The 25999-nt window shown below is 52.2% G+C and overlaps 10 protein-coding genes across 10 annotated transcripts; 4 read left to right on the forward strand and 6 right to left on the reverse strand.

Moving 5' to 3' along the window:
• Window positions 1-1166: 1166 nt before the first annotated feature.
• Window positions 1167-1796, reverse strand: PG998_011052 (uncharacterized protein; the record flags this gene model as incomplete). The annotated part of the gene is made up of 1 exon (XM_066877868.1): window positions 1167-1796. One exon carries the CDS (start codon window positions 1794-1796, stop codon window positions 1167-1169), a length of 630 nt encoding a protein of 209 aa, XP_066726922.1.
• A 3570-nt stretch (window positions 1797-5366) lies between these two features.
• Window positions 5367-5807, reverse strand: PG998_011053 (Cytochrome c oxidase assembly protein COX16; the record flags this gene model as incomplete). The annotated part of the gene is made up of 2 exons (XM_066877869.1): window positions 5367-5447; window positions 5541-5807. 2 exons carry the CDS (start codon window positions 5805-5807, stop codon window positions 5367-5369), a joined length of 348 nt encoding a protein of 115 aa, XP_066726923.1.
• Window positions 5808-6319: 512 nt separating this feature from the next.
• PG998_011054 (protein kinase rad3) lies at window positions 6320-14244 on the forward strand (the record flags this gene model as incomplete). Its single annotated transcript, XM_066877870.1, has 12 exons — window positions 6320-6938; window positions 6992-7641; window positions 7690-7964; window positions 8016-8420; window positions 8473-8628; window positions 8677-8773; window positions 8830-9306; window positions 9361-9606; window positions 9659-10903; window positions 10951-11425; window positions 11480-11963; window positions 12015-14244. 12 exons carry the CDS (start codon window positions 6320-6322, stop codon window positions 14242-14244), a joined length of 7359 nt encoding a protein of 2452 aa, XP_066726924.1.
• An 850-nt stretch (window positions 14245-15094) lies between these two features.
• Window positions 15095-16310, forward strand: PG998_011055 (uncharacterized protein; the record flags this gene model as incomplete). Its single annotated transcript, XM_066877871.1, has 5 exons — window positions 15095-15110; window positions 15283-15421; window positions 15477-15578; window positions 15637-15712; window positions 15768-16310. 5 exons carry the CDS (start codon window positions 15095-15097, stop codon window positions 16308-16310), a joined length of 876 nt encoding a protein of 291 aa, XP_066726925.1.
• Window positions 16311-16684: 374 nt separating this feature from the next.
• PG998_011056 (uncharacterized protein) lies at window positions 16685-17235 on the reverse strand (the record flags this gene model as incomplete). Its single annotated transcript, XM_066877872.1, has 3 exons — window positions 16685-17016; window positions 17081-17154; window positions 17195-17235. 3 exons carry the CDS (start codon window positions 17233-17235, stop codon window positions 16685-16687), a joined length of 447 nt encoding a protein of 148 aa, XP_066726926.1.
• A 798-nt stretch (window positions 17236-18033) lies between these two features.
• Window positions 18034-18222, reverse strand: PG998_011057 (uncharacterized protein; the record flags this gene model as incomplete). Its single annotated transcript, XM_066877873.1, has 1 exon — window positions 18034-18222. One exon carries the CDS (start codon window positions 18220-18222, stop codon window positions 18034-18036), a length of 189 nt encoding a protein of 62 aa, XP_066726927.1.
• Window positions 18223-18263: 41 nt separating this feature from the next.
• On the reverse strand, window positions 18264-19397 carry PG998_011058 (homoserine O-acetyltransferase; the record flags this gene model as incomplete). The annotated part of the gene is made up of 1 exon (XM_066877874.1): window positions 18264-19397. One exon carries the CDS (start codon window positions 19395-19397, stop codon window positions 18264-18266), a length of 1134 nt encoding a protein of 377 aa, XP_066726928.1.
• Window positions 19398-20487: 1090 nt separating this feature from the next.
• On the forward strand, window positions 20488-21753 carry PG998_011059 (uncharacterized protein; the record flags this gene model as incomplete). Its single annotated transcript, XM_066877875.1, has 1 exon — window positions 20488-21753. The coding sequence occupies one exon, from the start codon at window positions 20488-20490 to the stop codon at window positions 21751-21753; it is 1266 nt and encodes a 421-aa protein (XP_066726929.1).
• A 900-nt stretch (window positions 21754-22653) lies between these two features.
• Window positions 22654-24173, forward strand: PG998_011060 (endo-beta-1-6-galactanase; the record flags this gene model as incomplete). The annotated part of the gene is made up of 3 exons (XM_066877876.1): window positions 22654-23135; window positions 23221-23275; window positions 23331-24173. 3 exons carry the CDS (start codon window positions 22654-22656, stop codon window positions 24171-24173), a joined length of 1380 nt encoding a protein of 459 aa, XP_066726930.1.
• A 934-nt stretch (window positions 24174-25107) lies between these two features.
• On the reverse strand, window positions 25108-25494 carry PG998_011061 (uncharacterized protein; the record flags this gene model as incomplete). Its single annotated transcript, XM_066877877.1, has 1 exon — window positions 25108-25494. The coding sequence occupies one exon, from the start codon at window positions 25492-25494 to the stop codon at window positions 25108-25110; it is 387 nt and encodes a 128-aa protein (XP_066726931.1).
• Window positions 25495-25999: the final 505 nt, after the last annotated feature.

Consider the following 25999-nt stretch of genomic DNA (forward strand, 5'->3'; position numbering starts at 1 on the left):
CGAGAAAGGTTTAGCAATGCCAACTACTGTATGCACCTGCTTTAGCTACCTCTTCCCTCTAGCCTTGCCGTGCTGCGATCGCCTACCGTCCGACCCTGCCTCAACCACACTGCTGGGATATCCGCTCGCCAGCCGCTGGGCAAGGATTGGGCAAATGCATGTCTTGCTGTTCGAGATTGGGATCGATATTGTGACTCTTCTTGCTACATACCTAATACCTACCTGGTAAGCATGTGTTTTGCCATCCAGGGGAGGATCTTCCTGTTGCCTGCATCGGGATGGAAATGCAATTCATTGCAGTTCCTCGTCGTTTAGCATACATTGTCATTCTTCATTGTAGCGCCTGATTGACAGTTGGAGTATCACCAACGGTTTTCCGATAGTGTCTTTTAGTGGGCGAGAGTGCTCGTCGGCCTGCAGCCTGCCAGCAGAAGGGAACTAGGAAAGATGTGCATGTCTCTTGCTGGCTGGCTGATCAATGACCTTTTGAAGGGTCTTTGGGCAGAATTTGGGGTACATGCCTACTTATCTTATATTGAGATCTACAAGGGCTGGCGGCGTCTCCAACGAATGATGGGGTAGGCCGCCACACCAGTCGCACTCAAATTCTAGAACACCCGTTACAAATTGAAGGAGAATTACATAGAAGGCGCCGACGATCTGGATTATTCTGACGTAACCATCGCCAGCCCAATAGTTAGATGCATTGGGTAGGGTTGAAGATCTGTTTCACGAACGATTTCATGTTGGAAATCCTGGCGAGAGCGTAATGATCATTGATTGTCACAGGTTTAGGGCATGGCATGAGTTAAAGAACAGGGGATGTAGATGGTCGTAGTGGTAAATTGTGAATTGCGAGATTGCTCTTCTGATAGCTGGCTAAGTAAGGTCGCCAGCTCTATGTATAACCAAATCAAATAGGTATCTTTCCCTATACGCCTGGTTGATACCAACCCTAGGTGATATTACAAAGAATGATACAGGCCCAACCTCAAGCCTAATCGCCCGCCCATTGTCCCCAGTGTCTAACAACACAGGGGTAATAAAATTACAGTTTCGTGATATCGTGTATAAGTCGTTTTGGTCGTGAGGGTGTAAGAAGGAATGAACCACCCGAGTGTTCCGTCGCCAGATTAAAAACATAGGTTAAAGAAGGGATGCTACCCTTAGAAGAACTCGAACTGAGGTTCCGGTTCCGGTAGCTCGTAGTGCACTTCTTGCTCGTCTTCGTAGTCGGACCCAAGTCCAAACACAATGCCCTGGCGCTTCCATTCGCCTCGCTTGACGAACATCTCCATTTCCGACATGTTGCTGTCCTTGGGCGGTCTTCGTTGATCTGATGGGAGTTTGCGAGGTGTTGTCTTCGCATCGAACTCTTGCTCATCCATGTTGGCAAGTCCTGGCGGTACAGCCTGCCAGTCCTTCAAAGGCCACTGCACGGCTTGATCGTAGACGTATGTTTTCCTCCGGCAGTCCTGGTTGTAGTAGAAGTTCTCTGTTGGTGTGGGAAGATCCTCAGGACTGAGATGTGTTGCATTTCCCGAGTCCTCATGTGATTTGCTGGAAGTGTCGAACTCAGGCAACACAGGAGACGTGTTAAAGCTCAGCGGTGGGTGTAGTGAAAGCGGGTCATATGAGTTGGCTTTCACATTTGATCCCGTCGATGAGGCGTGTGAGATGGTGCTTGATGTGCTCATAGATCTAGTGTGGAAGTTGTGTTCCTCGGTATGGTGAGTCTTTTGCATATTGCCTTTCGACTTCTTGATAGACAAGCTGCGTCTGCCGATGAAATTCATCTTGACGGTGTAGGATGTAGACAAGCCGATTTGGTGGTGTGTGGTTACGACGAGAGAGTCCCGGTGTTGTGGGGGAGTGTAGGGCTGGGCTGTTGTATATGTATGTGTGTAGATAGATATATATATATATTATATATATATATATAAATAAGGCCGGGTGCCAGAGATAGCAGTTGGAATGATGGAAATAAGAGCTCTCCGGGGTGCAGAAGGGACGGCAGGTCATCTGCATATATATTCCAGCGCAACCCACTTTCGTGCCTGAAGATCTTGAGACAGTCGGTACATGTGAGATGTACGAGGAAACGGTGCCTTGCAGCTGTCTTTGCTGTATGTGGGCACGGAAGCTTATTGCGCCCTTGTTCACTCGCTTCCTGGGAACTGTCCTGGGATGGGGGTATACGAGCGATGGCCGAGCCCCAGTCCCGATGGGGTCGTGAACGCATGCGTCATACTCCAGTCTCTGTGAGGAGCCGGAGTGAATGTGCCATTGTGTGTACATGGCATTGTCAAAGTACCGACAGGGCCGGATTTGGCGGGACTCGGCTGGGCGCGTGCCTGTCCTGTCCCCCTGTGTTGGGCCGGGCTGGGCTACGTATGTACTTTCTTTTCGTCCTGTCCTGCTGTCATAGTCATGTCAAGCCAGGTGGACCGCGTGTCTCATTAACTCGGCCGACCAGTGCTGGTGGTGGGCGGTGGTGTAGGGCCAAGTGGGCGGATAGCGCTATAGACTCGCTAGCCTGGCACCCCCGCCAGCCCCTGCTCGTACAGCTATTGGTACAGGCACCAGTAGCCAGCTACGAGCCAAGGAAAAGAAACCCTTTCAGCTCAGCTTCCATGTACACACAGTTTCGACCATTGGTAAAGCCTAATTCTTTCCATCCCAGGTTACCCAAGCCTCGAAACGGGACGAACTGAGCAGTGAACGGAACTTTTGCCGAGGACAACCACCTCACAACTACAGACTCGCGACCGCGTATCCTCTAGCTGTAACTCTGCTTCGACTCATCCGCTTCACGTACAACTAGTTGTGCGTCAAAGGTTGTTGGGCATGAATTCGGAATATCACACTAGATAGGAGGTCGCAGGCACTGCCCTATGATTTAATCAGGGTGGATGATCTGTAGATCGTGAGTACGTGTATACTAGCATCTTGATCACGGTGCGGGGGATTGAGGTCGGTTGCGCGAATGGGCAGGCAGCTTTTGGTGAAACAAAGCTGGGCGTCTCCGCCCTCGAAGGTGCAAGCATGAATCGGACGGAAATATGCTTATCGGGGGATGATTGAATAGGGAAATTGTCCTGGGGTGCAATTGCAACTGCAACGCAGCGAGGGCGAAGCCTTTCCCCTCAGAGTCCTCCCCGAGAAGATGTGAAGTCACACACAAGACACACTCATGGCCATGCCTTGGAATGTGTCCAATGCATTCCACTTGCAGTTGCAGAACAAGGCACAGGTGTACCTAGAGCGGTGATGCTTCCCCCTCGGAACAAAGCGAGTGAAGCACAACGCCCAGTGAACCCTCCCCCTCCCCCTGCGCTGATCTTCAGGATTGGGAGAAAAAGGGTGTCGAGGTTCCACCCAAGCTTGGAGCTCTTTCATGTGGTTGTGGTTTCCAGGCTTTCTGTTCTGGAAGAAAACCCTGGCGCTTTTTTTCTTCTCTCGGTGCCCACAAACCAGGCACCACCCCTGCTTGTAGATGCTAAACCCGGTTTCTGTTGCACTGATGACCGACACCGAGAAAGGGAAAAAATGCCCTTGTTCAAGCAATAACCAGAACGGATGGACCGTCAACTATTCTTGGTCTTCTTTCTTTTCGGTATGCGCATTAATGATAGAAAACTGCGGCAGCTGTGAACAAATATCTCTTGTTTCTTCTGTGCCGCATCTTTGTCGCACTTTTGGCGACCAATCTTCCGGGTACGAAGAGGAAAACCTTTCTTTCTTGCTGAGACCGGCATTCCCGTGAGCCCTCAGCACGACACGCCGAAGACTCGGACTTTTCCAGGAGAGCATGGCCATCATGTCCGAAAATAGCCACTATAGCCCACTTGAAAATACGAGCTAGCTCCCCGTGTTGGGTGTGATTTTGGTGAATCAATGGGTGCTCGGCATGATGCACTTCAGACTACCGCATGGTAAAGTGGCTTTTTCCTCTTCTCTTTTCTTCAACAGTACAAGTACTGCGATAATCTTACGAGTGACTGAATATTGCAATTTGCCACTGGGATATTTTCGGCCGGGGCCGCGAGCCGAGGCTTCCACAGAGGAGGTTCTGACGAGGTGTGGTGGATGCTGAAAACGAAGAGTCTTCTACCACTGATCACCACCGAACCTTAACGGTCAGCTTGCAGCTTGTGCACAATCAGTCACGTCAGCCCTGGCGAGGATGAAGGCTCAGCCAGAACTAACTCACCAAGCCAGGGGCTAGGCTTTCCTGCTCGACCAACGACGTGAGAGAAACGTCTTCTGGAGCAATGGCAGTGATAAGGCCATCCTCTCTCGTCCGTCCAACCACAGGCCGTTGTCTCTAATTCCCCGAGCTATACTACGCAGTACCCAGCATGATGGATATCCACAGGGACCACTTCGTCCCATCATCAAATCTTCAGATGGCACCCCGGCATTCTGGGACCCGGAGGCACTGCTGTCTGCCATAAGACAAGTGCGCGTACTTCGGCAACTGGGCTGTGTATTGTAATGATTACTACAGACCTTGAAATGCAATGTTACATTTTGGCGTTCATATATGCGACACAACCATGTTTTCTCCGAGATATCCTTGATGACGTGAGCGTTGCAGCTTGATGCGGCTATTGACAGCCACTATTTCAGCTGAATACGTAGTCATCATGTGTATGTACAAACATAACTTGCCGTCTATCCGTTGAGTCCAAACACGCCTTTCTAGTAGTAGCCAACATCGACTAGGGGCCTTTGCTTTAGCAGAAGCACAAAGGAACCCAATTACGAACGCGTTTCGAACTGATACCCCTCGCTCCATGACGGTCTGTGCCGCAAGTCTTTCCCCGGATCTCATGCGAGGAGCGGCAAAGATGTGGATGCTATCCGGTGGCTATTCATTCACCCACGGAAATAACTGACGGAAACGTTACCATGGGAGCTTTAAGTCGCCCGTATGGTACTTCTTTGTAATACACCAGTTTGGCAAAGCTCGCCCAGCTTGCCCGATAGCTGTAGCAGATCGTGCTAATGATGCTTGTGCGCTCCATTGTTCATCGACACTACTCGGGATTTGAGTTTGGCCGGCGGGTTGGCCTGAATCTGGGGCTGTATACAGACTTTTTTGCGAACTATCCCGAGTCGTGGATCGATGCTCGAGAAGTAGGGCGTAGTCGGGGTACTAATGTTGGTATAATCAAGCGGCCGAGCCTGAAGCCTGCCAGCCAAGCCGTCTAGAACCATTACTCGTAAGTGATATGCCAATAACAGGCCACCGAGGCGCTGCATTATAAGCATCTGGACCCGGGGTTCGGGGATATCGATCATATTTCGAGCGTTCATTCGAGCGAGCGGGGAAGAGCGCGGGACCCAATGCCATGATATCATCACAGGACTCCATCGTGTTCGCCAGGTAATCGTTTTACGCGCTTGTTTTCCCAATTGTCGATATCTTTGGCAGCCAATCTCTGTTGGGGTGACAGCAGTTAGCAACTATACCGCCACTGACGTTCGACCTATTGGAAGGCTGGCGAGAGAGAGAGAGAGAGAGGAAGATTCACATAATATTCGTCCTTGAGGTTGACCTTTCGGCCGCTCTTGCCCACTCCCAGCTCCTCGTCCCGAGTCATTTGCCGCACCCTACGGTCGTGCTTCTCGTAGCGGACGGCTGTGGCTGGCGTCAACACGAAGGAGCCAGCCACGATGATGGACATGAAGGGTAGGCCAAAAAGCAGAAATGGGCGCTTGGCCATGAGCGCCCGGTACTTGGCCGCGAATGTGTTCGTCTCGCCTGACCCGCGGAATTTCTTGTTCGGAAAGACGGCCATGATGCGAAATAGGTAGTCCAATCTCCGAGGTGTCTATGCTACCACGCGTGAGTGTGTAGTATCCCCAGCCGCTCGGAAGGCGTCTCGCGCAGTCGAGTATTCTAGCGCGACGGGCGTTTAACGTGAAGATAAGGATTGATGATTGTTCAGCTTGCTCAGCTCGCTGGTTCCCTAGGTGTCAGGATGCAACTCTGATCCTTGATATAAGGGTGGCAGTGCGGTGGAGGACGTTAAAGCAAACGTCGTGTGACATCAGCAGTCCAAAAGATCTGAGCTTTCAATTGACGTTCGCTATCATCCAGGCTGCCAGGGTCTTCGGCCCCAATATTTCCGCATCGATCATCGTTTTTACATAAGCGGGCCAATGGGCACGTGATGTCGCGTAAGACCCTGTTTTGGAACACTCGCTGAACACCACTTAACGCGTGAAACTCACTCAGGCGTGCTACCCACCCTTACTTCACGCGCAGACAAACCACTTCCTGGTGGCCGAAATTGGATGCCATCTAGACATGAGTATGGCACCGACATCTCATGGTCGCACTGGCCAGCAAGGCCGAGAGAGCCTTGCGAATGGCCATGTCAATAATGGACCACCACCTTCCACCTTGGCGGCTCAGTTAGTGGAGAACATCTCGGCTTCCACGAGATCCTCCAGACCCGACGAGACGGCAGAACTGAAGAAGTTCTTTGGCATCATCGAGCAAGTGAAGAATAACCCTGAGGCCCTGGAATCCCACCAAGATCGGATTGAACACAATCACATGTTGATATATGTCTTCGCCCGTGTGGTTCTTGAAGGCTTGAGATGGGACGATCCGTTTGCCGATCGAGAACACTTGTACTCGGAAGCGGTGAGGGCAATCAACTTCCTGAAGGTGACAGTCAGAGAGACTCCAGAGGTGTTGGTTTTTTCGTCGCCTGAAGCGTCTTTCATTTTTCGCGGGAGCGAACCCCTTTGGCAATGGATTTTGCCGCGAGTGCTTAAGATGTTAGGGCATAGCCAATGCCTTAACCTCACTACTGCCATTGAGTCTCTGTTCCAGGACCTCTTCATCGTCATCGCCGAAAATGGGTTCCTTTGGCATCTTGCTCCGAAAGTCGACCAGTATTTGAGGGGCAATTTTGACGGTAGGAATGATGATCGTTTATGCGCTGTATAAGTCACTGACAATTCTTGACAGCAATTCTGGCCCATCTATGCGAAATTAGAGTAAACCGTTCAGGGAGAGATATTTCGCTGCGTCTACGGTTACCGTCAGATGCGTATTTGGAAACCATTGCTGCCCCTGACCTGGAGATACTCCAGCAGCAATGCACATATAAGGTGCTAACATGGTCTCATGCTCTCCGCCACGTCTACAGCCTTGTATCTATATTGTTAATTCCCTTAGGCATCGAGAAACCCGGGCTCAGCCTCATCTCTATTGCCCAGCCGGTTCCATGGCTACTCGAAGCATTCTCCAGGCTACAAAGCCGACAAGACGGGTGGCGTGGCAATGATCCGAGCTGTCTTCCATTGCTCCTTCAAAATACTCTACGAGTAGCGACTCTGCTCGAAGATGCAGCCTTAATCGATAACCCCCTGAAATACAAAGCCTACGCCTTGCTTACATCCATGTCTATTGACCTGTCAAGACAGTTCGAGCATTTGATGGACTGGGAATTAGATAGGGACAAGGCAAGCCGCTTGTTATGCACAGTTATCCTCAAAATATCAGAGGAATGCCTCAGTAACAAGCCAGTGGCAAGGCTGGTAGCGTCTCAGCTGATCCCTGCGCTTGAAGCCATCTCAATGCAAGGAGCCATATTCACTGAAGGCACCGATTCTATGGTAAGTTGAACACATGTTTTACGAGTTCAAGCACTAACCATAGTATAGCGAAGCTTAGAGCTACTCCGGCATGTCGTTTCTAGTACGAAGCCAACAACCTTGGACGGCGATTTGCAACCGCATAGTTTTGCAGATAAGCAACTGCGTCGCCAGCTAAAAGCGTTGAGCCTCGGCTCTGCCGAATTACCGTCGACTGATCGTCCAACTAAGAGGCGGAGAGTCTCCTCTGAGCCTCACGCTCAGTCTCATATCCTTAAAGCTCTAAATGGCCTTTTGGGATGCCAGGCAGACGACGATATTGGTAAATTGGAACAGTCGGTCCTGTAAATCCATCCCACTCCTCTCGATTGATCAATGCGACTAATACAATCCAGGAGCGTCTTTCCTCGGTTAGAGGACACGGAAAGAGTCTCACTGATCCATTTACTTGGTTACATGTGCTGCGCTGTTGACAACACGCTTGTGCCGTCATCAATAGCGACGTATCGCCCTTCGGAGGTGAAGTGTTTATTCTGCCAGGCATCAACTGAGGAGAAGAGGACACCTCAGTCCTGCGACAAACGCGTCAAGGCAGCTATACTATCTGTCTTCAACTCTCTCGTGACCCTACCCAGCTTCAACGAATCAAGGGAACCTCGGGTTACGGCAATGGTGGCATTGAGGCGGCTAGCAAAACATTCATGCGAAGCATCTTTCCTCGATGCAGATACTTCTGCTTCCGTACTATGGTGCCTCAAATCACTGAACAGCTCGTCCAGAGAGCTGAGAATCGCAACTGGGTAACACGAAACTTTGCCGGGTTATTTACTTATGATGCTAATGCGTGTGCAGACGTACCCTTTCCGCACTATTGACTGGGGAGTCTTTGCCGGATGCTCAAAGACATATAGCTCAGAGAACTCTTGGCCCTGCAATCGCTATTTTGCGCCAGATTTCAGACCGCCGCCTCACTGAAACCTGTATGATGGCTTGGTCTCAGCTTGGCCGGTAAGTATCTTTTGGGACGTTCTTATCACGTGTAGCTAATTGAGATAGTGTCGTCTCTGATGAAAATCTTGGCCTGGTTTTGCTTCAGCTTGTCGAGTATCTAGGAAATGCTGGTACTATCACTTCAGCATCGGCTTTCAACGAGGTATGCTCTTGGAGGGACCAACTACCACGCCAGTTTAGCTGATTGCCATATGACAGATAATCTCACTTGCTCGCTACAAGCGTGTAACTACGCGACAGTTGTTTGAGCCCTACTGGAAGTCCCTTGCTTACAGCGCCCTCAAAGACTTTGTGGCACAGCCCAAGACCGCAAACCTACTAGCTGACATGCTAGAGATGACCATAACACAATTCGTCTTGATCATCCAAAGATATGCTTTACCTTATTTAGTTATTGCAGGAAATCGGGATGTGATACAGAAAATTGCCGAGCTCCGCAGAGAAGCCGAGCCGTGGCAACCATGCCTCGATGCCGACAATGTTGGACCAATTCTGGCGTTACTGTTGGTCAGGGAAACGCACAATATACCCGAAAACTCAATGGCCATGCTCAGCAGGATATCATCTCATTTCGAAGAGCTTGCCCTTGTTGACCTACTAAAGATTGAGCCTGTAATGACCTCACTAGAGTTGCTCAAGGCTGCTGGAGATGCGGATGAACCACGCAAAACACATGTAAGTCGCGTTGCCCAAATAATACGTTCATTTCTAACGGTGGTTTTTGTATAGATCAGAAGTGTCTTTACTCTCATGGCCAGCTTAATCCAAGGAGATACAAGACAAAAGAAGCAGGCCACGGGACGCTTTCTTTCCCAGAACGCCCTTGGCATGATGGCCAGGCTGACGGATATCTTCAATGAGCCGATGAGCTCCCGATCGACAACGTTCAAGATCGACGAACAGAAACGTTGCATCAAAGCAATGGAAGAGATGATTAGGATAGGAAAAACTAACATACGCATAGCGAGACCTCAGGTGAGTTGACCCTTGTGATGTGGTGTGACATGCGAAGCTAACTGAATCCAAGATTTCCGCATGCGTTCTTTCTGCAATTGGGCAAGATGAGCTACGGACGTGTTCATTTTCATGCTGGTCTGCAATGATTTTCTGCTTAGATGACGACGATGTCGAAGTCTTGATTGAGACGACCTTCTTTATCATCAACCACTACTGGAGTTTCTTTGATGAATCATCCAGGTTGAGATGCAAGGAGCTTCTTCAGTTCTTGATCGATAAATACGCGACCATGCTTGTAGCATATATCAGCAAGCTCCCATCGTTCAGTCATATTAGCGAACTTTCAGAAGTCGAGGCCAAACTGAGTGGACTGCGAAAGCCTGTGGATAGCCGGACTGCGTTCCAACTGCTTGCGGAACGCGTGCAGCACGAGAACTCCGGTGTGGTTCTGCAGGCTCTGAGGGAGCTCACTTCGTATCTGCAAAGGCAGCAGGACTACATACAGGCATCGGCGGTGAGCGAACAACCTGATACAGTCTTGCCAGCATTGACACGTGCGCTTCTCGACTGCGCCTCGCGGTACGCTGGCGAACAGAATGAGATCAGTCAACTTTGCACACAGAGTATTGGCTTAGTCGGTTGCCTCGACCCAAACCGAGTTGAAACAGTTCGCGAAGAACGCCATCTCGTCGTTCTAAGCAACTTCGATAACCATGGCGAAACTACCGACTTTGTTCTACGCCTACTGGAAGATGTCTTGGTAAAGTCGTTCCTGGCAGCCACCGACACGAAGCAGCAAGGGCTGCTGTCTTATGCTATGCAGGAACTTCTAGAGCGTTGCGATATTGCCAGTGCCATTAGGATGGCAGGATCCAGAGACGGTACCAGAGATGCGGAGCGCATCTATAGAAAATTTATATCTTTGCCTGATGAGACGAGGGAGGTTATCACGCCTTTTCTAGAGTCAAGGTACAGGCTTGGTCCAATGGCACAACAACAAGTTGATTACCCTATATTCCGCCAAGGCCGACCATACGCTACCTGGATGCGACAATTCGCGCTGGACTTGCTACGTCGACCGCAAAACCCCTTTTCGGGGCTTATATTCGAGCCTCTTTGCCACGTCATCCGGATCAAAGACCTGTCCACCGCCGAGTTCTTATTTCCGTACCTGGTTCTCCATGTCATCATTAGCAAGGAGGGCAACGATGAGGTTGGCACCGACGTGCTTCGTGAATTGCTGACTGTCCTGCAGCATGAGGTTCGGGACAGTGCAAGTTACATCGAACGAGAAGAGAAGAAATTGTATTACGAGGTAAAGGTCAGACCTCTCTACCGCACGACAACTGCTAACCAATATAGGCCATCTTCCGGGTTCTTGATTATGCAATGCGATGGCTACAATCCATGCGATCTAAACCGAGCCAGGATGCTGTGGAAGCCTTATGCATGCAGAGGGTGCAATCAATCCTCGACTCCATCCCGGCTGAACTCATATCAAAACGTGCGGTGGAATGCAAAGCTTACTCGAGGGCCCTCTTCCATCTCGAGCAACATATTCGTCAAGTCGAAGCCAAGTCGATGGGCGGTAGCGAGAGGGAACGTCTGCTACAGAGACTCCAAGAAATTTATACGCAGATTGACGAGCCTGATGGCCTGGAGGGAATATCTGCCCACTTAAGGGTGCTGGACATCAACCAGCAGATCCTTAGTCATCGCAAAGCAGGAAGATGGGCCGAGGCCCAGACGTGGTATGAGATCAAGCTGGCAGAGAATCCTGAAAATGTTGACATTCAGATCGACCTTCTCACATGCCTCAAAGAGTCCGGGCAGCATGGTATGAATAAACACTTCCATTCTATCGCAAGCGCATTCTAATAAGTGCACGCAGATGTTCTCTTGAACTACGTCGAAGGCATCGAGAAACACACAGCTATCACAACGATCAATCGGATAGTACCGTATGCGGTGGAAGCGTCGTGGGCCACGGGCAGATGGCAGACAATGGAGAGGTTCATGTCTAGATACGATGGAGACTGGACGGAGAACTTCAACGTGTGTATTGCACGTACTCTTCTTCACCTCCAAGCTGGCCGGACGAAGGAGTTCATCGAGGACCTCAGGACTTTGAGAGACCGAGTCGGGTCGTCGATGACTTTTACAGCAACGTCATCTCTGCACGCCTTCCACGAAGTGATGTTAAAATGTCATGTACTCACCGACCTTGAACTCATCGCCGGGGTTAGCAACGAAGACGTACAGCATCCACAGGAAGCCATAAAGACTTTGAACCGGCGTCTTGAGGTCCTGGGTTCGTATGTGGCTGACAAGCAATATGTTCTTGGCATCAGGCGGGCTGCTATGGAGTTAAAGAGGTCGGTTCATACCCATAACGCGTCACTGGCAAATAGCTAACCTCTACAAAGACCTCGTTTCAGTGATCTGGACATCTCGTCGCTGTGGCTATCGAGTGCAAAGCTTGCCCGAAAAGCCAACTCAATGCACCAGTCATTCAATGCCGTACTCCATGCTTCACAGCTCGGCGATGACTCTGCCACCATTGAGAACGCTCGGCTATTGTGGAAACAAGGCCATAATCGGAAAGCGATACAGACATTGCAAGGTGCAATTTCCAACAATGTCTTTCTGAATAAGAGCTTTACTAGTGAAGTATCAACCGAGAAGAGTGTGGAGACGCAACAGAACATGCTGGTTGCTCGTGCACATTTGCTCTTGGCTAAATGGCTCGACGATGCTGGCCAGACACATGCCAGTGCGTTACGACAACAGTACCAAAACGTCCCGAAGAACTACGGAATGTGGGAAAAGGGGCACTACCATCTTGGTCGGCATTACAAGAAGGTCCTCGAGTCAGAGAAGGCCCTCAAACCAGACGATCAGACTGATGAATATCTCACAGGTGAGACGGCGAAGCTGGTGATAGAGAACTATATTCGCTCGCTCAATTATGGCACCAAATATCTTTACCAGACGTTGCCACGAATACTCACACTTTGGCTTGAGCTCGGGGCTCAGCTAGACAAGGCGCCTGCAAGTAAAGTGTCAATTTCGCGCGAGCTGCACCATCGCCGAAAGACGCAACTTCAGTCACTCCATTCCTACCTTTACAAGTATATTCAGCGCATGCCTGCATATATCTTCTATACGGCGCTTCCTCAGATTGTCGCTCGGATTGCGCACCCGAACAATGAGGTATTCATGCTTCTTGAAACAATCATTGTCAAGGTTGTGGAGTCGCATCCTAAACAGTCTCTTTGGAGTCTGTTTGCCATTCTCACTTCCAAGCAGGCTACTTCTGAACGGAGAGCGCGCGGGCAGCTGATCGTCCAGAAATTGAGAGGTACATCGAAGAAGGTTGAAGGCGGTTCATATGACCTCAAAACCCTTCTTCGCATGGGCGAGAAACTAGCAGACCAGCTACTTCTTGCCTGCAACAACGGGGATTTCCAGAGCAACAGGACGACGCATGCGAGCATCACGAGAGACCTCAACTTTAATCACAAGTGCACGCCATGTCCGTTGGTAGTGCCTATCGAGACATGCCTCACCGCAACGCTCCCTACCCTGACAGATAACGTCAAAAAGCACAAGGCATTCTCACGCGATGTTATTACTATTGACTCTTTCTTGGACGATGTCCTGGTGCTGGGATCACTGGCGAAGCCCCGTAAGCTTACCGCTAGGGGGTCGAACGGTGTGAGCTATGGCCTGCTCATTAAACCCAAGGACGACTTACGGACCGACCAGCGTTTGATGGAGTTTAACAGTATGATCAACCGCTCACTTAAGCGGGATGCTGAATCAAGCAGGCGGCAGCTGTATATCAGGACATATGCTGTCACTCCACTGAACGAGGAGTGCGGCATCATCGAGTGGGTAGATGGGCTCAAGACGCTACGAGACATTCTTCTGGTTATTTACCGATCACGCGGTGTTGGTCCTAACTATAACCAGCTCGCACAGCAGATGAAGGATGCAGTGGTGGGCGAAAAGAACATACGGATTTTCACCGAACAGGTGCTGGGACAGTTTCCTCCGGTGCTCCCAAACTGGTTCATTTCGCAGTTCCCAAACCCGTCAGCATGGTTTGCGGCAAGATTGAAGTATACCCGATCATGTGCGGTCATGTCCATGGTGGGGACCATCTTGGGACTGGGTGATAGGCACGGCGAGAATGTGCTTCTGGAGGAGGGTAACGGCGGCATCTTCCACGTGGACTTCAACTGCCTGTTCGACAAAGGATTGACGTTTGCGCAGCCCGAACGTGTCCCGTTCCGGTTGACGCACAATATGGTGGCGGCAATGGGAGTGTACGGGTTTGAAGGGCCTTTCCGGCAGTGCTCGGAACTCACGCTCAGTATCCTGAGGCAGCAAGAGGAGACGCTTATGACAATCCTCGAGGCCTTCATCTATGACCCGACGCTGGATCTGCAGAGGGACAAGAAACGCAAGAACGAGGTGGTGAAGTTGAACCCGACCAGCGTGGTGGAAAGCATCAGGAGGAAGGTGCGAGGCTTGTTGCCAGAGGAGAGCATCCCGCTGGGAGTGGAGGGTCAAGTCGAGGAGCTCATCAAGCAGGCAGTCAACCCACGGAATCTGTCGGCCATGTATATTGGATGGTGTCCGTTCTTGTAGAGCGGAGGTGGGGTGGATGTGAAACGATTGCAACAGTAAGGAATTATGAGAAAAGGGCTGTTGTCCTAGTAATGTCGTATATGCAAACACTTGTGATATCGAAGGTCTCAAGTGGTCTTGAGGGCAGTAGACGCTTGGTTGGGCAGGGTGAATTCAGGGGTTGGGCAAGATTGGCAGGCCTGTAGCTTGCCCGCTGTAGCTTGTGGCTTGGGGGGCTGCATGTGCATGGCAGTGCGTACGTCATTCCGGATTGCAGGTGAGTGTGCAACAACTATTGGGTAGGGAAATTATTGCCCATTTACGTAGGGGAAGAGCAACAGAAATGGACAACTCAATCCAGCAAAATATGCACATAGTGAATGAATGCATTTTATTATTACTCGGCTGCTTGTTTGCCTTTTCCCGCAGGCTGCTGTTGCTGCCTTGGAACTGGTAGCAGGAATTGGTAGCAGGTCGGTTGATCAGCTCCCTGGCCTGACCCGACGCGTCTCAATTACAGACAGTACTTTAACCCGTAGACCCTTTTTTTCCCCCCAGGCAGGACGGCAGCCCAAACCCAGGTCATTCATTAACTTCATCAAATCCTACTCTCTCTTACCATCCTTCTCCCACCCAGTCTCTTTGTTTTCAAACCCGTCGGGCATTTACTCTTTTTTTCTCTCTTTACTTGACAGCTCGAAGAAAGGCCCTGCTGCCTATTTGAGGTGTTTGCCATATTTCATATCGGCCACCCGCGACTAACCTCTCGCGTCGCGATTATTCTCACTCAAGGCCCTGCCTGACCTTGTCCTCTGCCAATCTCATACATACATCATCGTCAACCCGCTTCCATCTCAGCCTCATTGACAATATGTCGTACCGCATCGGTGAGTTATTTTACTTCTGTTATTCATCTTATTGTGTATTCTGTGATATACCAAATTCATGAAGGAGGTTCTCCAATCCTGCGCACATGCCAGGTCCACCACGACAAAACATTATCTCCTTCGGGTTTATTGGCCGAATCTCAACGCGTATCTTATACTAACTGTTCTGCAGAGATTTCTCCCAACAATCGTGCTGGGTGCCAGGACACCCTGTGCAAGAAGGAAGGCAACAAGATCATGAAAGGCGACATCCGTTGGGGTGTCTGGGTTGACATCCCCGACGGCCATGCAAGTTGGAAATGGAACCACTGGTAAGCACATAGCTGTGATTGGCCTTCACGGATTTCTTCTAACCTAAACCCGTAGGGGATGTGTCTCTGGCCTGAAGGTTACTAACCTCCAGGAGAGCATCGCCAATGGTGATGATGATTACAACTGGGACATGATTGATGGCTGGGAGGATCTTGAGTAAGTATTACCACCAGTAGTGACCCTGGGTTGGCCACTGACCCTTAACTTGTTGTAGCGAACATCCTGAAATCCAAGAGAAGATCAAGAAAGCCGTCAAACAAGGTCATATCCCTGCGGAGGATTTCAACGGCGTAAGTGCAAAATGCATGCTTTATTTCATGATCCTTTGCACTCACATATATCTAGGACCCTGAATTCAATGTGCCTAAGCAGAAGGCGATTCGTGGTCGTGCCAAGAAAGTCAAGAAGGCCGACGAAGACGGTGAGGATGAAGCAGAGAAGAAGCCTACCCCGAAGGCTAAGCGTGACCGAAAGAAGGCCGAGCTTGATGAAGATAATGAAGAAGAAGCACAGCCTGTCAAGAAAAAGGCCAAGAAGGCAGCACCCAAGGCAGCTGCCGCTGCAGAGAAGCCCACCGCCAAGGGTAAAGGCAAGGCAGCTGGCCGACGCAAGAAGGTCGAGGAGGAAGATGAAGAGATCGAGGAGACTAAGGAGGAAGAGGAAGAGGAGGCCGATGAGCCCGAGCCTGCACCTGAGCCAGTCAAGAAAGGCCGAGGTAGAAAGGCTGCCAAGGCACCTACTCCCGTCGAAGACGAAGACGAGGAAGAGGTCGAGGAGGCCCCCAAGAAGGCCAAAGCTAAAGGCGGACGCAAGGCTAAAGCTTCCACTGCCGCCGCCGCTGACGCTGCTCCAACCACGACGAGACGCGGCCGGAGCAGAAAGGCTTAGATTATCTTCTCTGAGCCGTGTACTTATATTCTTATAGCGAGACGGCTGACGAGGATGACGATGCGATGCGATGTTTCACTGGCTCAATTTGTCCTTGTGGGGCTTTGCAGTAGTGATAACTGGATGGGCGTGCTGGATCGCTGGATCGATGAGGAATGCCTACAAGTACTCGCAGTGGACATCATTTGCTTGGAGTGTTTTATTCAGTATCACATATGGTATGGGAACTGCCGATAAGGTGCGTTCTGCGACGAAGACATAGGAGACAGCCAAGGTGTTGTTAATGTAGTATTAGGTATAGCTAATAAATGTGCATCGACACTGAAGCACCCATCTTGCCTGTCTCCTCTTGCTGCCTAACTCCCTCCTTCCCCTTAGCACGCCTCTGTGGCGATTTGGTACTGTGTCTTGCAGCCGATCAGCCCGCACGAGTCCGGGTTGTTGCAGGGGAAGTTGACCGTTGCCGTGGGCATGGCGGCTGGGCACCCGCAGCTCTTGGTCGTCTGGATCGTCTCGGTGCAGTCGGGCACGAAGCACGACCGGCACGCCGTCCCCGTCGACGTCAGCTTGGGGCAGTCCGTCGGCGTGGGCTTGCACGTCGTCGAGATTTTAGTGACAGTCACCAAGACGGAGGCTGTGACCGTAACCGACACAGTGTCAGTTTTGGTCGTCGTGGTGGGGATGTAAACCGTCTTCGTTGTGCCGCCTGTAATGACGAGCAACTAGATAAGCCTCATGGTATAAATTCTGGATGATCAGTGCGCCCTTACCCCTGGTAATCGTGGTCGGCGTCAGGGTGATTCCCTGGGCGGCCGCGAAGCTGCTCCTTTGTTGGTAAGCGTATCTACAGCGAACAAGGAAAAGCACAGAGAAAGCAGACTTACGCCACAAGGCCACTGACGGAGAGTAGATGGGTAAGCTGCATGTTCGTTCAAGGTGTCTGATGCGCTACAGATATTCTGTAGGTTTGTATCTTGGGTTTTCGGAGGACTACTACTGTGATCGACATCGTGTAGAACCCTATTTCGATGCTTTATATAAACATTTTCAACGCCCAAACTGCTATCCAGACCCTCGTGTTTTCTACCTATTCGGGGTCCGAGAAGAGGTCCTCCGAAATACTGCTCTTGGCAGGTGCTAAGCCGTTGACGTTTTATGGGAGGAGCGCTCCCAGGAGACGACGGTCAAAAGCCAATAGTCGAACCTGGGATCTAGAATCCGACCTTTCCAGGACCCTGGTAACCCTTAATCCTTAAAATAGAACTCGCGTATGCAATACCTACGTGATCGAGTGGCCCAGGCCTGTTATCGTTTTCCCAGACCAGCTGTGCAGGGGGTGGATGACCACATGGGTTGGGTAATGTCAACCCTGGTGGTATGATTGTAACCTGGGCCTTGCCGGCTGAATTGGTAAACGTTGTATACTTATATTAATTGCAGGCCAAAGATGGCTTTTCTCGTCTAGTCAGCTCGAATTTCATTTACCAAGCGTGCCCAGTAGTACACGCCTAGCACATGCAAGCGAACCGTATGGCGATGCAACATGTTGCTAAGACATCTTCTACTGTCACCATCATAGCGTCCAGAGTGTTTCTCGGACCAGCTAATTCGTCATTCTGTACGGCACATGCCCAAATAGTCATAAAATCCAACTGTACATGTTGTTGTACAAGGTCCTCAAGTCTGGCTGGGCTAGCAGTAGCTTTGTTTGGTTGGGAGAGCTTTAGCCAAGGAAGTTCTTGACGTTGCCGCCGACGTTTTTCAGGTCAAGCAGGAATGTGTCGTGGCCAAACATGCTCTGCTCCTCGCTCAGCTCGACGTGAGAAACCTTCCTATTGCCACCTATACGCAGGGAATCTGCGACTTCTCGTTGCTGCCAAGCTGGGAACAGGATATCGCTGGCGACGCCCATAACCAGGGTCGGGATGTCTCGTAATGGCGCTAATCCCGCAATCAGGTCATCGGGGGTCGCGAAGCGACCTCAATGGGCGTTGTCGTTGTGTCTACAATCTTGGCATCCGGCTGCTCCAAGTACGGCGAATCGGGAAGCGTCAGACTGCAGGACGCCTCGGGTCGAGCTGGACTAGCCCCGGACTCTATCTGTTCTGCGCGTTTGGCACGGCGCGCAGAAGCTGCGCTTTGCGTCTCGCGACCAAGATCGAACAAGTCCATCGCTTTGCTGACGTACAACAAGCTGTTGGGATCGTATGTCAAGCAGAACTTTTCTCCGGCGTGGTCCAGGTAGGTCTCGATCAGGAAGTCGGGGCACAGCGCCGGTGGCTTGGATGAGTCTGCTCTCCTCCGGCCGAAGCGCTGCTCCCATTCAGGACCAGATCGGTATGTGACGGTAGCGATCTCCCTCGCAAGCTTCATGCCCGCATGTGGTGGTACCTTTCCGTAGTAAAATCCCCTGTTCCAGTTGGGATCCATCATCAGAACCTGGCGCTGAGTGTGGCGCATGGCAATGCTGTACGGGTGACTGCGGGCGCATCCGCTAATGGAAACGACCCGGCCAACTCGCGAGGGGAACAGGGCACCGGCCGCCAGAGATTGCATGCCTCCCATGCTGGACCCAACGCTCGCATACAACTTGTCAACACCCAAGCCGTCTAGTAGACGAAACTGCGCTCTAACCATATCTTCCAAAGTCAGGATCGGGAAGCGAGTCGCATAGCGCTGCCCGTCAGCCGGGTCAATGCCGCTGGGGCCCGTAGAGCCAAAGCACCCTCCCAACACGTTGGTGCATATCACGAAGTATTTGTCCGTGTCCAAACAGCCGCCGGGGCCGATGAACTTCTCCCACCATCCCGGCTGCGGGTTGCTCTCGGTCGAATGCGCATGCGACGACGCAGACAGGCCCGTGTGTAGGAGGATGACGTTGGACTTGTCGGCGTTCATCTTGCCCCACGTCTCGTAGGCAATGTCGAATTCGGGCAGCACGCCGCCCCAGTCCAGCAGCAAGGGCTTCGTGCAGCGGAAGACTTCGGTTGCGCCGGTAGTGTAGGCGGGTTCGGGTCCCGTAGACAGCGATCGCGCCTCTAGGGTGGCCGACCGGGTCTCGAGGGCGTCGAGGCAGGGAAACGCCATGGCTGGGTTGGATGCCTCGCCCTGGGGGTGGTCGCTTCATTCCGTTTTGCCGACTGGGAGTGTAGTGTTCGTATGGAAGCCGACGACAGCCGTGCTGCCGAAATGGTCGAAAGTCGTGTCCGCGCGATCTGGGAGGTCGCCGTTCGCTCTGTGCCTGTCTGAAGCATGCCCGATGCTTGACGAAGGGCCGTCGCACCAAACCGTTGCGCCCTCATCTTGTCGACTGAAGTGAAGCTGATATGACCACTGGGGTTTCCTTGAACATCTCTTGAGGGCTCGAGTCTGTCTTCGAGGGGACTGTTTTATTGTCAACTCATTTCCGTGATTTTGCAAGGCATGATTGTTTTGTCAGCATCGGTTGACTTCCCTCTCCTGCCAGAAGCTAGAGCTGCGCAATAGCTCCATAACTCCCCATGAGCTCCGATCGGGGAGCGATGACGAGATTTCACGTGCTGAGCCAGTACACTAATGCAACCTATTTCACCCCCTGTAGCCGTATGTATAAGGTATGCATCTTGGCACTTGGAGTCTGTTCTATGCTATACAAATGTGCTAATAGGCTACCACTATGGGCAAATTACTTGGAGCCCCGCCCCCACCATAGAGGCGAGGAACCACCTCAAATGTGCTTTTTCGACGCCGGCTGGCTCTTTTCTGGGATGACAAATGCCTTTGCTTTACATGTGTCTCATATAGGCAGGCGGCAGGTGCTTGATACAAGAGCTACTTCCAGTCGTAGATTGAAATAGATAGTCTTGACAGCTCCATTATGTTTTGCATAACCTTCTTGGGGGGGTGGGGTTCAGGGGCTGTGTCCTGCCGACGGCTCATCTCGGACTATGCATCCATCAACGTCATATCTCCTGCTGATATATACTAGTATATTATCGTCCCGAGGCCTGGAATGAACGATGACCCTGATCTTGCCTGACCCGAGATTAAGCACACTGCGAGTGCGACTAGACTACCCAATTACGCGAGGTAATTACGCGAAGCACGCCCGGCCGTGATTGAGTTTCAGCCATCCAGTGAAGCAGTGACCTCATTTGCAAACACGACGTCAAGTTCGCCCCATTCTTGTTTAGTTGACATGGCGCTGTACAACTACAACAACATCTCGAATCTGGGAGCCTATGCCGCTTCTTTACTGGCCGTCTTCTGGTATATCATCGTCTTCATCATCGTCCTGAAGTTCATACAGTTTGTCGCCATCGCCTTGAGCCCTCGATATATCAACCGTTCGACTAGACCAGTCTTCACCAATCGTCGTGGAGGCTCCAGCATGGCGCACTCACGCCCCTTTCCCTTTCCCTTCCGGGGTGAAGAGGAGCTCAAGAGTACTGGTCAGCCAGTGGCGCCCTCAACGAGCGAGACCAACAACTCACCGATCGAGTACGAAGCTAGCCCTGCGGATGTCTTTGCAGTCAAGAAGCTCCTTATGGCGGCGGGTAGCCTCCCCCTCGAGCTAGCCGATATGATTGTCGACCAAGCCGAGTACTGGCCTTGCTCCACTGTCGCTGTCGACTATTCCAACGTCCCGAGGCGCCTCTTGGGCATCCGGGGTGGTCACAACGATCAGGACAAATTTCTGCTGCGCACAGAACCTGTGGGTTTATCGTCTTGGACGCCACCTAACCATGATGCCTGGCGTTCTACCCAATCCGTGCCTCGGAAGCTACAAGCGGAATTCGGCTCGGATGCCTTCCAAGAATTCGTGGAAGAGCCGTCACCAGTCTCAAAAGGTCTTGTGCGCAAGATTGTTTTCAACATCCGCAGCTGTGACCAGGGCTGGGGCGGTGGCCCTAACGACCATGGCACTTACCGAGGTTCTTGGACGTGGTTCGATGCAGGATTGGAGCGCTTCGACTCCGAGGCGAAACCCGACGAGGGTTGCCCATGGCATTCAACGGACGAAGACAAGGAACACAATAACCGCATCTCGTCCTGTGCCGTGCGACCAGTTTGGCCCACTGTTGCCTCCGCCACAGGTAACGAAGGCAACGAAGAGGGTAACGAAGGGGGCAACGAAGAGGGCAACGAAGAGGACGCGGCAGCACCACCTCAATATATCCACGACCCTTTTCCTAGCGATGAGCACAAGATCCAAGCCAACAAGGTTGCCACGGCAGGAATGCTGCAGCACCAAGTCGTATGGCGCTGGAACGATGACATTGACCCTGACTCCAGTGACGCGGAGGATCTGGAGAAAAACGGACGGGGCAAGGCCACAGGTAATGGAAATTTTGTGCGGTCTATCAAGCTGGGGGACATCATCACGGTATGGGGCCGGTCCAGATTTCCAGGATGGGAGAACCGCGTGGAGAAGGTCGAGGTCAAGGTGTATTGGGCCGTCTAAACAGTATGCGGTACGGCGGTGTTGTCTGCTTTGCGCATCCATTCATGACTAACGACTACGATACCACACTACAAGTACCTAATTACCTACATGGTCTGTTACATACTTAGTTTAGTGGTTGGGACTAATGAAAACCTCCATTGCATGGTAGCTAGCAAAGCTGCCCAAGAATGGCTGCTTGTCCGTCATTCGAGAATCCGGGGAAGTTGCCCTCGTCTAAATCCGAACTGCCTATCTCGGAGCGGTAGGTGAAGGCCGTCACGCTACGGGGGAATAAGGTTAACTAGTAACAGCAGGTGGTGGTGGCCGTGAACGTCACCCGACTCATGGAACCGGGGAGCCACATGGAAAGCATATGGCGAGCCATACTGGCTGGCGGCTCCTGCTTCCCCGAATTGCAATGTTCTCTAGGTATTCTTTCGCTGCCTCGCATTGCTTCTGGTCAAGATTTACAGACATAAGATGTGCCGCTGTTGGTGGTAGGTGGTGCTGGGTGGGGTTGCAACGTCTGAGACGACCCTTTTTAACCTAGATCCTTGCCATGATTAAAATGCTACGCTGAGGGCACCTCGCACACCCATCGGCCCTCCGATGCTACGACTGTTGTTTATTGACGGAAAAAACAACCCCTTGTATCTACTCCGCACGTTGCAACCCGTCAGGCGCTTGATGTGCTTCTTTCCAGCAATGCCTTGTTAGCGGTACAGCTGGCTACTGGCTGGTAGGTGGACTTGCACTGACTGCAATGCATGTTGTCTGGGCCCAGTTAGGGGTTATGCCTGAGTCGGTCACCTACATAAGCTGCCCTGCACCCTGCGCCCTGCGCCCTGCGCCCTGCGCACTGCCGTCTCGACGTAGGGACTCCCTACAACAACAGGCATGATTCCTACCACCGCAGCCATGTCCCGACGCTGCTTGTTGTCGCTACTGGTCGCCGCGAATATGTGCGGGAGAGGTGCCGCAGACACCACCACCACCGTCAACCCGGCGACTAACTGGGGAACATGGGAAGGATGGGGAACATCGCTGGCCTGGTGGGCCGCCGCATTCGGAGACCGTGACGACTTGGCTGATCTCTTCTTCTCGACGAAATCCGTCAACTTCGGGGGCAAGACTGTCCCGGGATTGGGTTTCAACATCGCACGATACAATGCTGGCGCTTCCAGTAAGAACAGCGTCAATGGCGAGAGCATGGTAGTTTCGCCCAAGATGATATTGTCGCGCCAGGTCGAAGGCTTCTGGACCGACTGGAGCAGTGCCGACCCTGCTTCGTCGAGCTGGAATTGGAATGTCGACGCCAAACAGCGTAGCATGCTGACCAAGGCACGCGATAGAGGTGCCAACGTCTTTGAGCTGTTCTCCAACTCCCCAATGTGGTGGATGTAAGTCTTCCCTTCCCCTCGTGGCTCCTACGCCCATGTCTTGGAGCTTTACCCAGGCCAAACAGAAGCTTACCTCGATCGATAGGTGCACAAATCACAACCCAGCGGGAGCTGACAATGGCGGAAGCGACAACCTACAGGTAAGCAACGGCCGGGCTCGATTCTAAATGGATTGCTAACTATCGGATTCTATAGTCGTGGAACTACCAGCAATTCGCTGTCTACATGGCTGAGATTGCCAAGCACGCCAGCGACAACTGGAACATCAAATTCCAGTCAGTCGAGCCCTTCAATGAGCCCATGGCCTCCTGGTGGAGCGGGAAGTCAGGCACACAGGAAGGATGCCACTTCGGTACCTCGACCCAGGCGACCCTCGTCAAAAACTTGCGGGCCGAGCTGGACAGCCGTGGCCTGTCTTCGGCCGTGATCGCCGCGTCGGACGAGAACTCGTACGACCAGGCCATCTCCACGTGGAATGCACTAGCCGGCGCGGGCGTCGCGGGCAGCATCGCCCGCGTCAACGTCCACGGCTACCAGTACGGCGGTGGCAAACGCGACGTCCTGTACTCGACCGTCAACAGCGCAGGCAAGAAGCTCTGGCAAAGCGAGTACGGCAAGGCCGACGACACTGGCTCAGACCTCGCGAGCAACCTGATCCTCGACTTCCGCTGGCTTCACCCGACGGCCTGGGTCTACTGGCAGGTCATCGACGGCGGCGGCTGGGGCCTGGTCGACGGCAACAACGACGCCAAGACGGTTGGCGCCGTGTCGCAGAAGTACTATGTGCTCGCCCAGTACTCGCGCCACATCAAGCCGGGCATGCAGATCTTGGACGGCGGAAACGACAGCACCATCGTGGCCTACGACGCGGGCGCCAAGAAGCTTGTTGTCGTCGCCGTGAATTGGGGCAACGCTCAGAACCTCAGCTTCGATCTCTCCAAGTTCAAGACGCCCGGCACCGAGGGCTCCCCGTGCCTCGTTGGAGCACCCAGATCGGCAGCGGCGAACAGTACGTCGCCCATAGCGACACGACTTTGAAAGGTGGGAAGTTCCAGGCTGCTTTCAACAAGAACCAGGTGCAGACCTTCGAAATCAGTGGCGTTGTAGTATAGGCGCTCTCAATGCAGGGGGCGAAGCATTGAAAACCCATGTATAATTGCTACAGATAGTGTGTTATCGAGCTCTCTAATCTTGGGCAGTTAATTATTACTTATCCGCAATTGCCTGCGATTCATATTATACCTGTTTCCAAGCCCGATTCAAAACATTATCCACAAGAGCTCTTCGTGGGAAGCAACCTTCCGACGTGACCTGCCAACTCAACTGTGGTAAACGGGCCCTTGTGCCCATCAGAAAGCTCGCTCGGCGACGAGAATGCTGGCAATTCTCCGTTCTGTTGCATACAGTACTGCTGCGTCTGCTGATGGGGTATTCCAGAACCGGACGTCTGCCATGCGGCCTCAACAGCATTCACGGCCCTACTGCGTCTCTGCCTCCGCACAAAAATGAAAAAGGTGATGCTTATGAACACAATAACAGCACCTAGGGAAGCCCCGACGGCTAGTCCGACTTTGGCTCCTTCCGAAAGGCCAGCTGCCGCCGTGTCTGTAGATTTGACAGTCGCATTGGTCTCAGTTGCCACAGAGGTGGGCCTCGACGACGGCTGCGAAGTCATGGTCACCGGCCAATCCGTTTCTTTCCAGACCACTTGCACCATCGGCATGCCTATCGTGAAGGATGCTACTGAGGTGCCGGCGCCTTCCTTATTCAGGAAAGGGCTGGGCACCGGGATTTGTACGCCGACGGCGGTGGCGTCACACATGATAGCCCCAAACGGCGTGGTCAGGAGTCGGCGACATTTGGGGTATCCCGCCATGCATGTATAACTTCTGCGATGCGGGAACGAAATCAGCGCCGGAAAGAGACATGTGTATGCATGCTTTCCACTACAAGGGCGGGCTACTCTCTCTACTTACTCCGGACAGCACCCCGCTGCCGTCTCCCCAGCCTGTAGGGTCATCGGGGACAAGAGCGCCAACGCCCCGCTGACTTCGCCATAGGTCAAGGTACAGGCCCTTGTCCAACTGGCCGGGCAGGCGATGCCCGGCGAGTAGAAACCCCAGTTGTCGTATATGGAGTTGCTCGGCGTGGTCACGTCCGCCGTTCGGGGCGGGAAACACTCGTGGGCTTGGTGAATCCAGTAGTTGCTTTGGCTGCTGGAACCAGTCATCTGGCAGGATTGGCCCTGCCATAGCTCGCCCGTGTACGAAGAGTCTTTCCTCACAATGACGGAACAGCCCTCAGGCTGCGGCCATGGAGTTGTTAAGGGGCCGAGGATCTGGCGCGTCGGTGTCACCATCGTCGTGGCGTGGAGATAACTAGGGGTTCAACTTTAAACGAGCGTGATCGACTGAGAGATAGTTTCTAAGGAAGCAAGATGGAAAATCGGGATCCGAGTCGTGGGTTGTCCATATTTTCTTTCCAGATCAAAGTCTTGGGGGCGAACGCGCGAAGGTCAGCTCAGCTTCCTTCCAGCCCCCTTCCCCTGAGCGCCAGGCCAAATGAGGCAGGGTTGATATACTTAAGCGATCAGAGGGTATCGTCAGCAAGGAAGACTCAAGGGGCGCAGCCTAATGCAAACCGAAACCTAAATACATAGCTGGCAAGTGTGATATATCATAAATTCCTTCGGGTTGGGGGCTACTATACTGCTGCGATAATTCATCCAAAGAACCAGAAACAGCCTGGGGGTTTTGTAAATGTAGTCACCATTGGAGGCAGTATCATGCAAGGACATACCCGGCATGGACTCATACAATATCAGCAATGGATTAATTACAGGGCCTGGAGGGGATCAACAGCCT

This window comes from Apiospora kogelbergensis (assembly GCF_038363985.1).
Source record: "Apiospora kogelbergensis strain CBS 113332 chromosome Unknown utg000007l_segment0_segment0, whole genome shotgun sequence".
In the NCBI taxonomy this organism is placed as follows: Eukaryota; Fungi; Ascomycota; class Sordariomycetes; order Amphisphaeriales; family Apiosporaceae; genus Apiospora; species Apiospora kogelbergensis.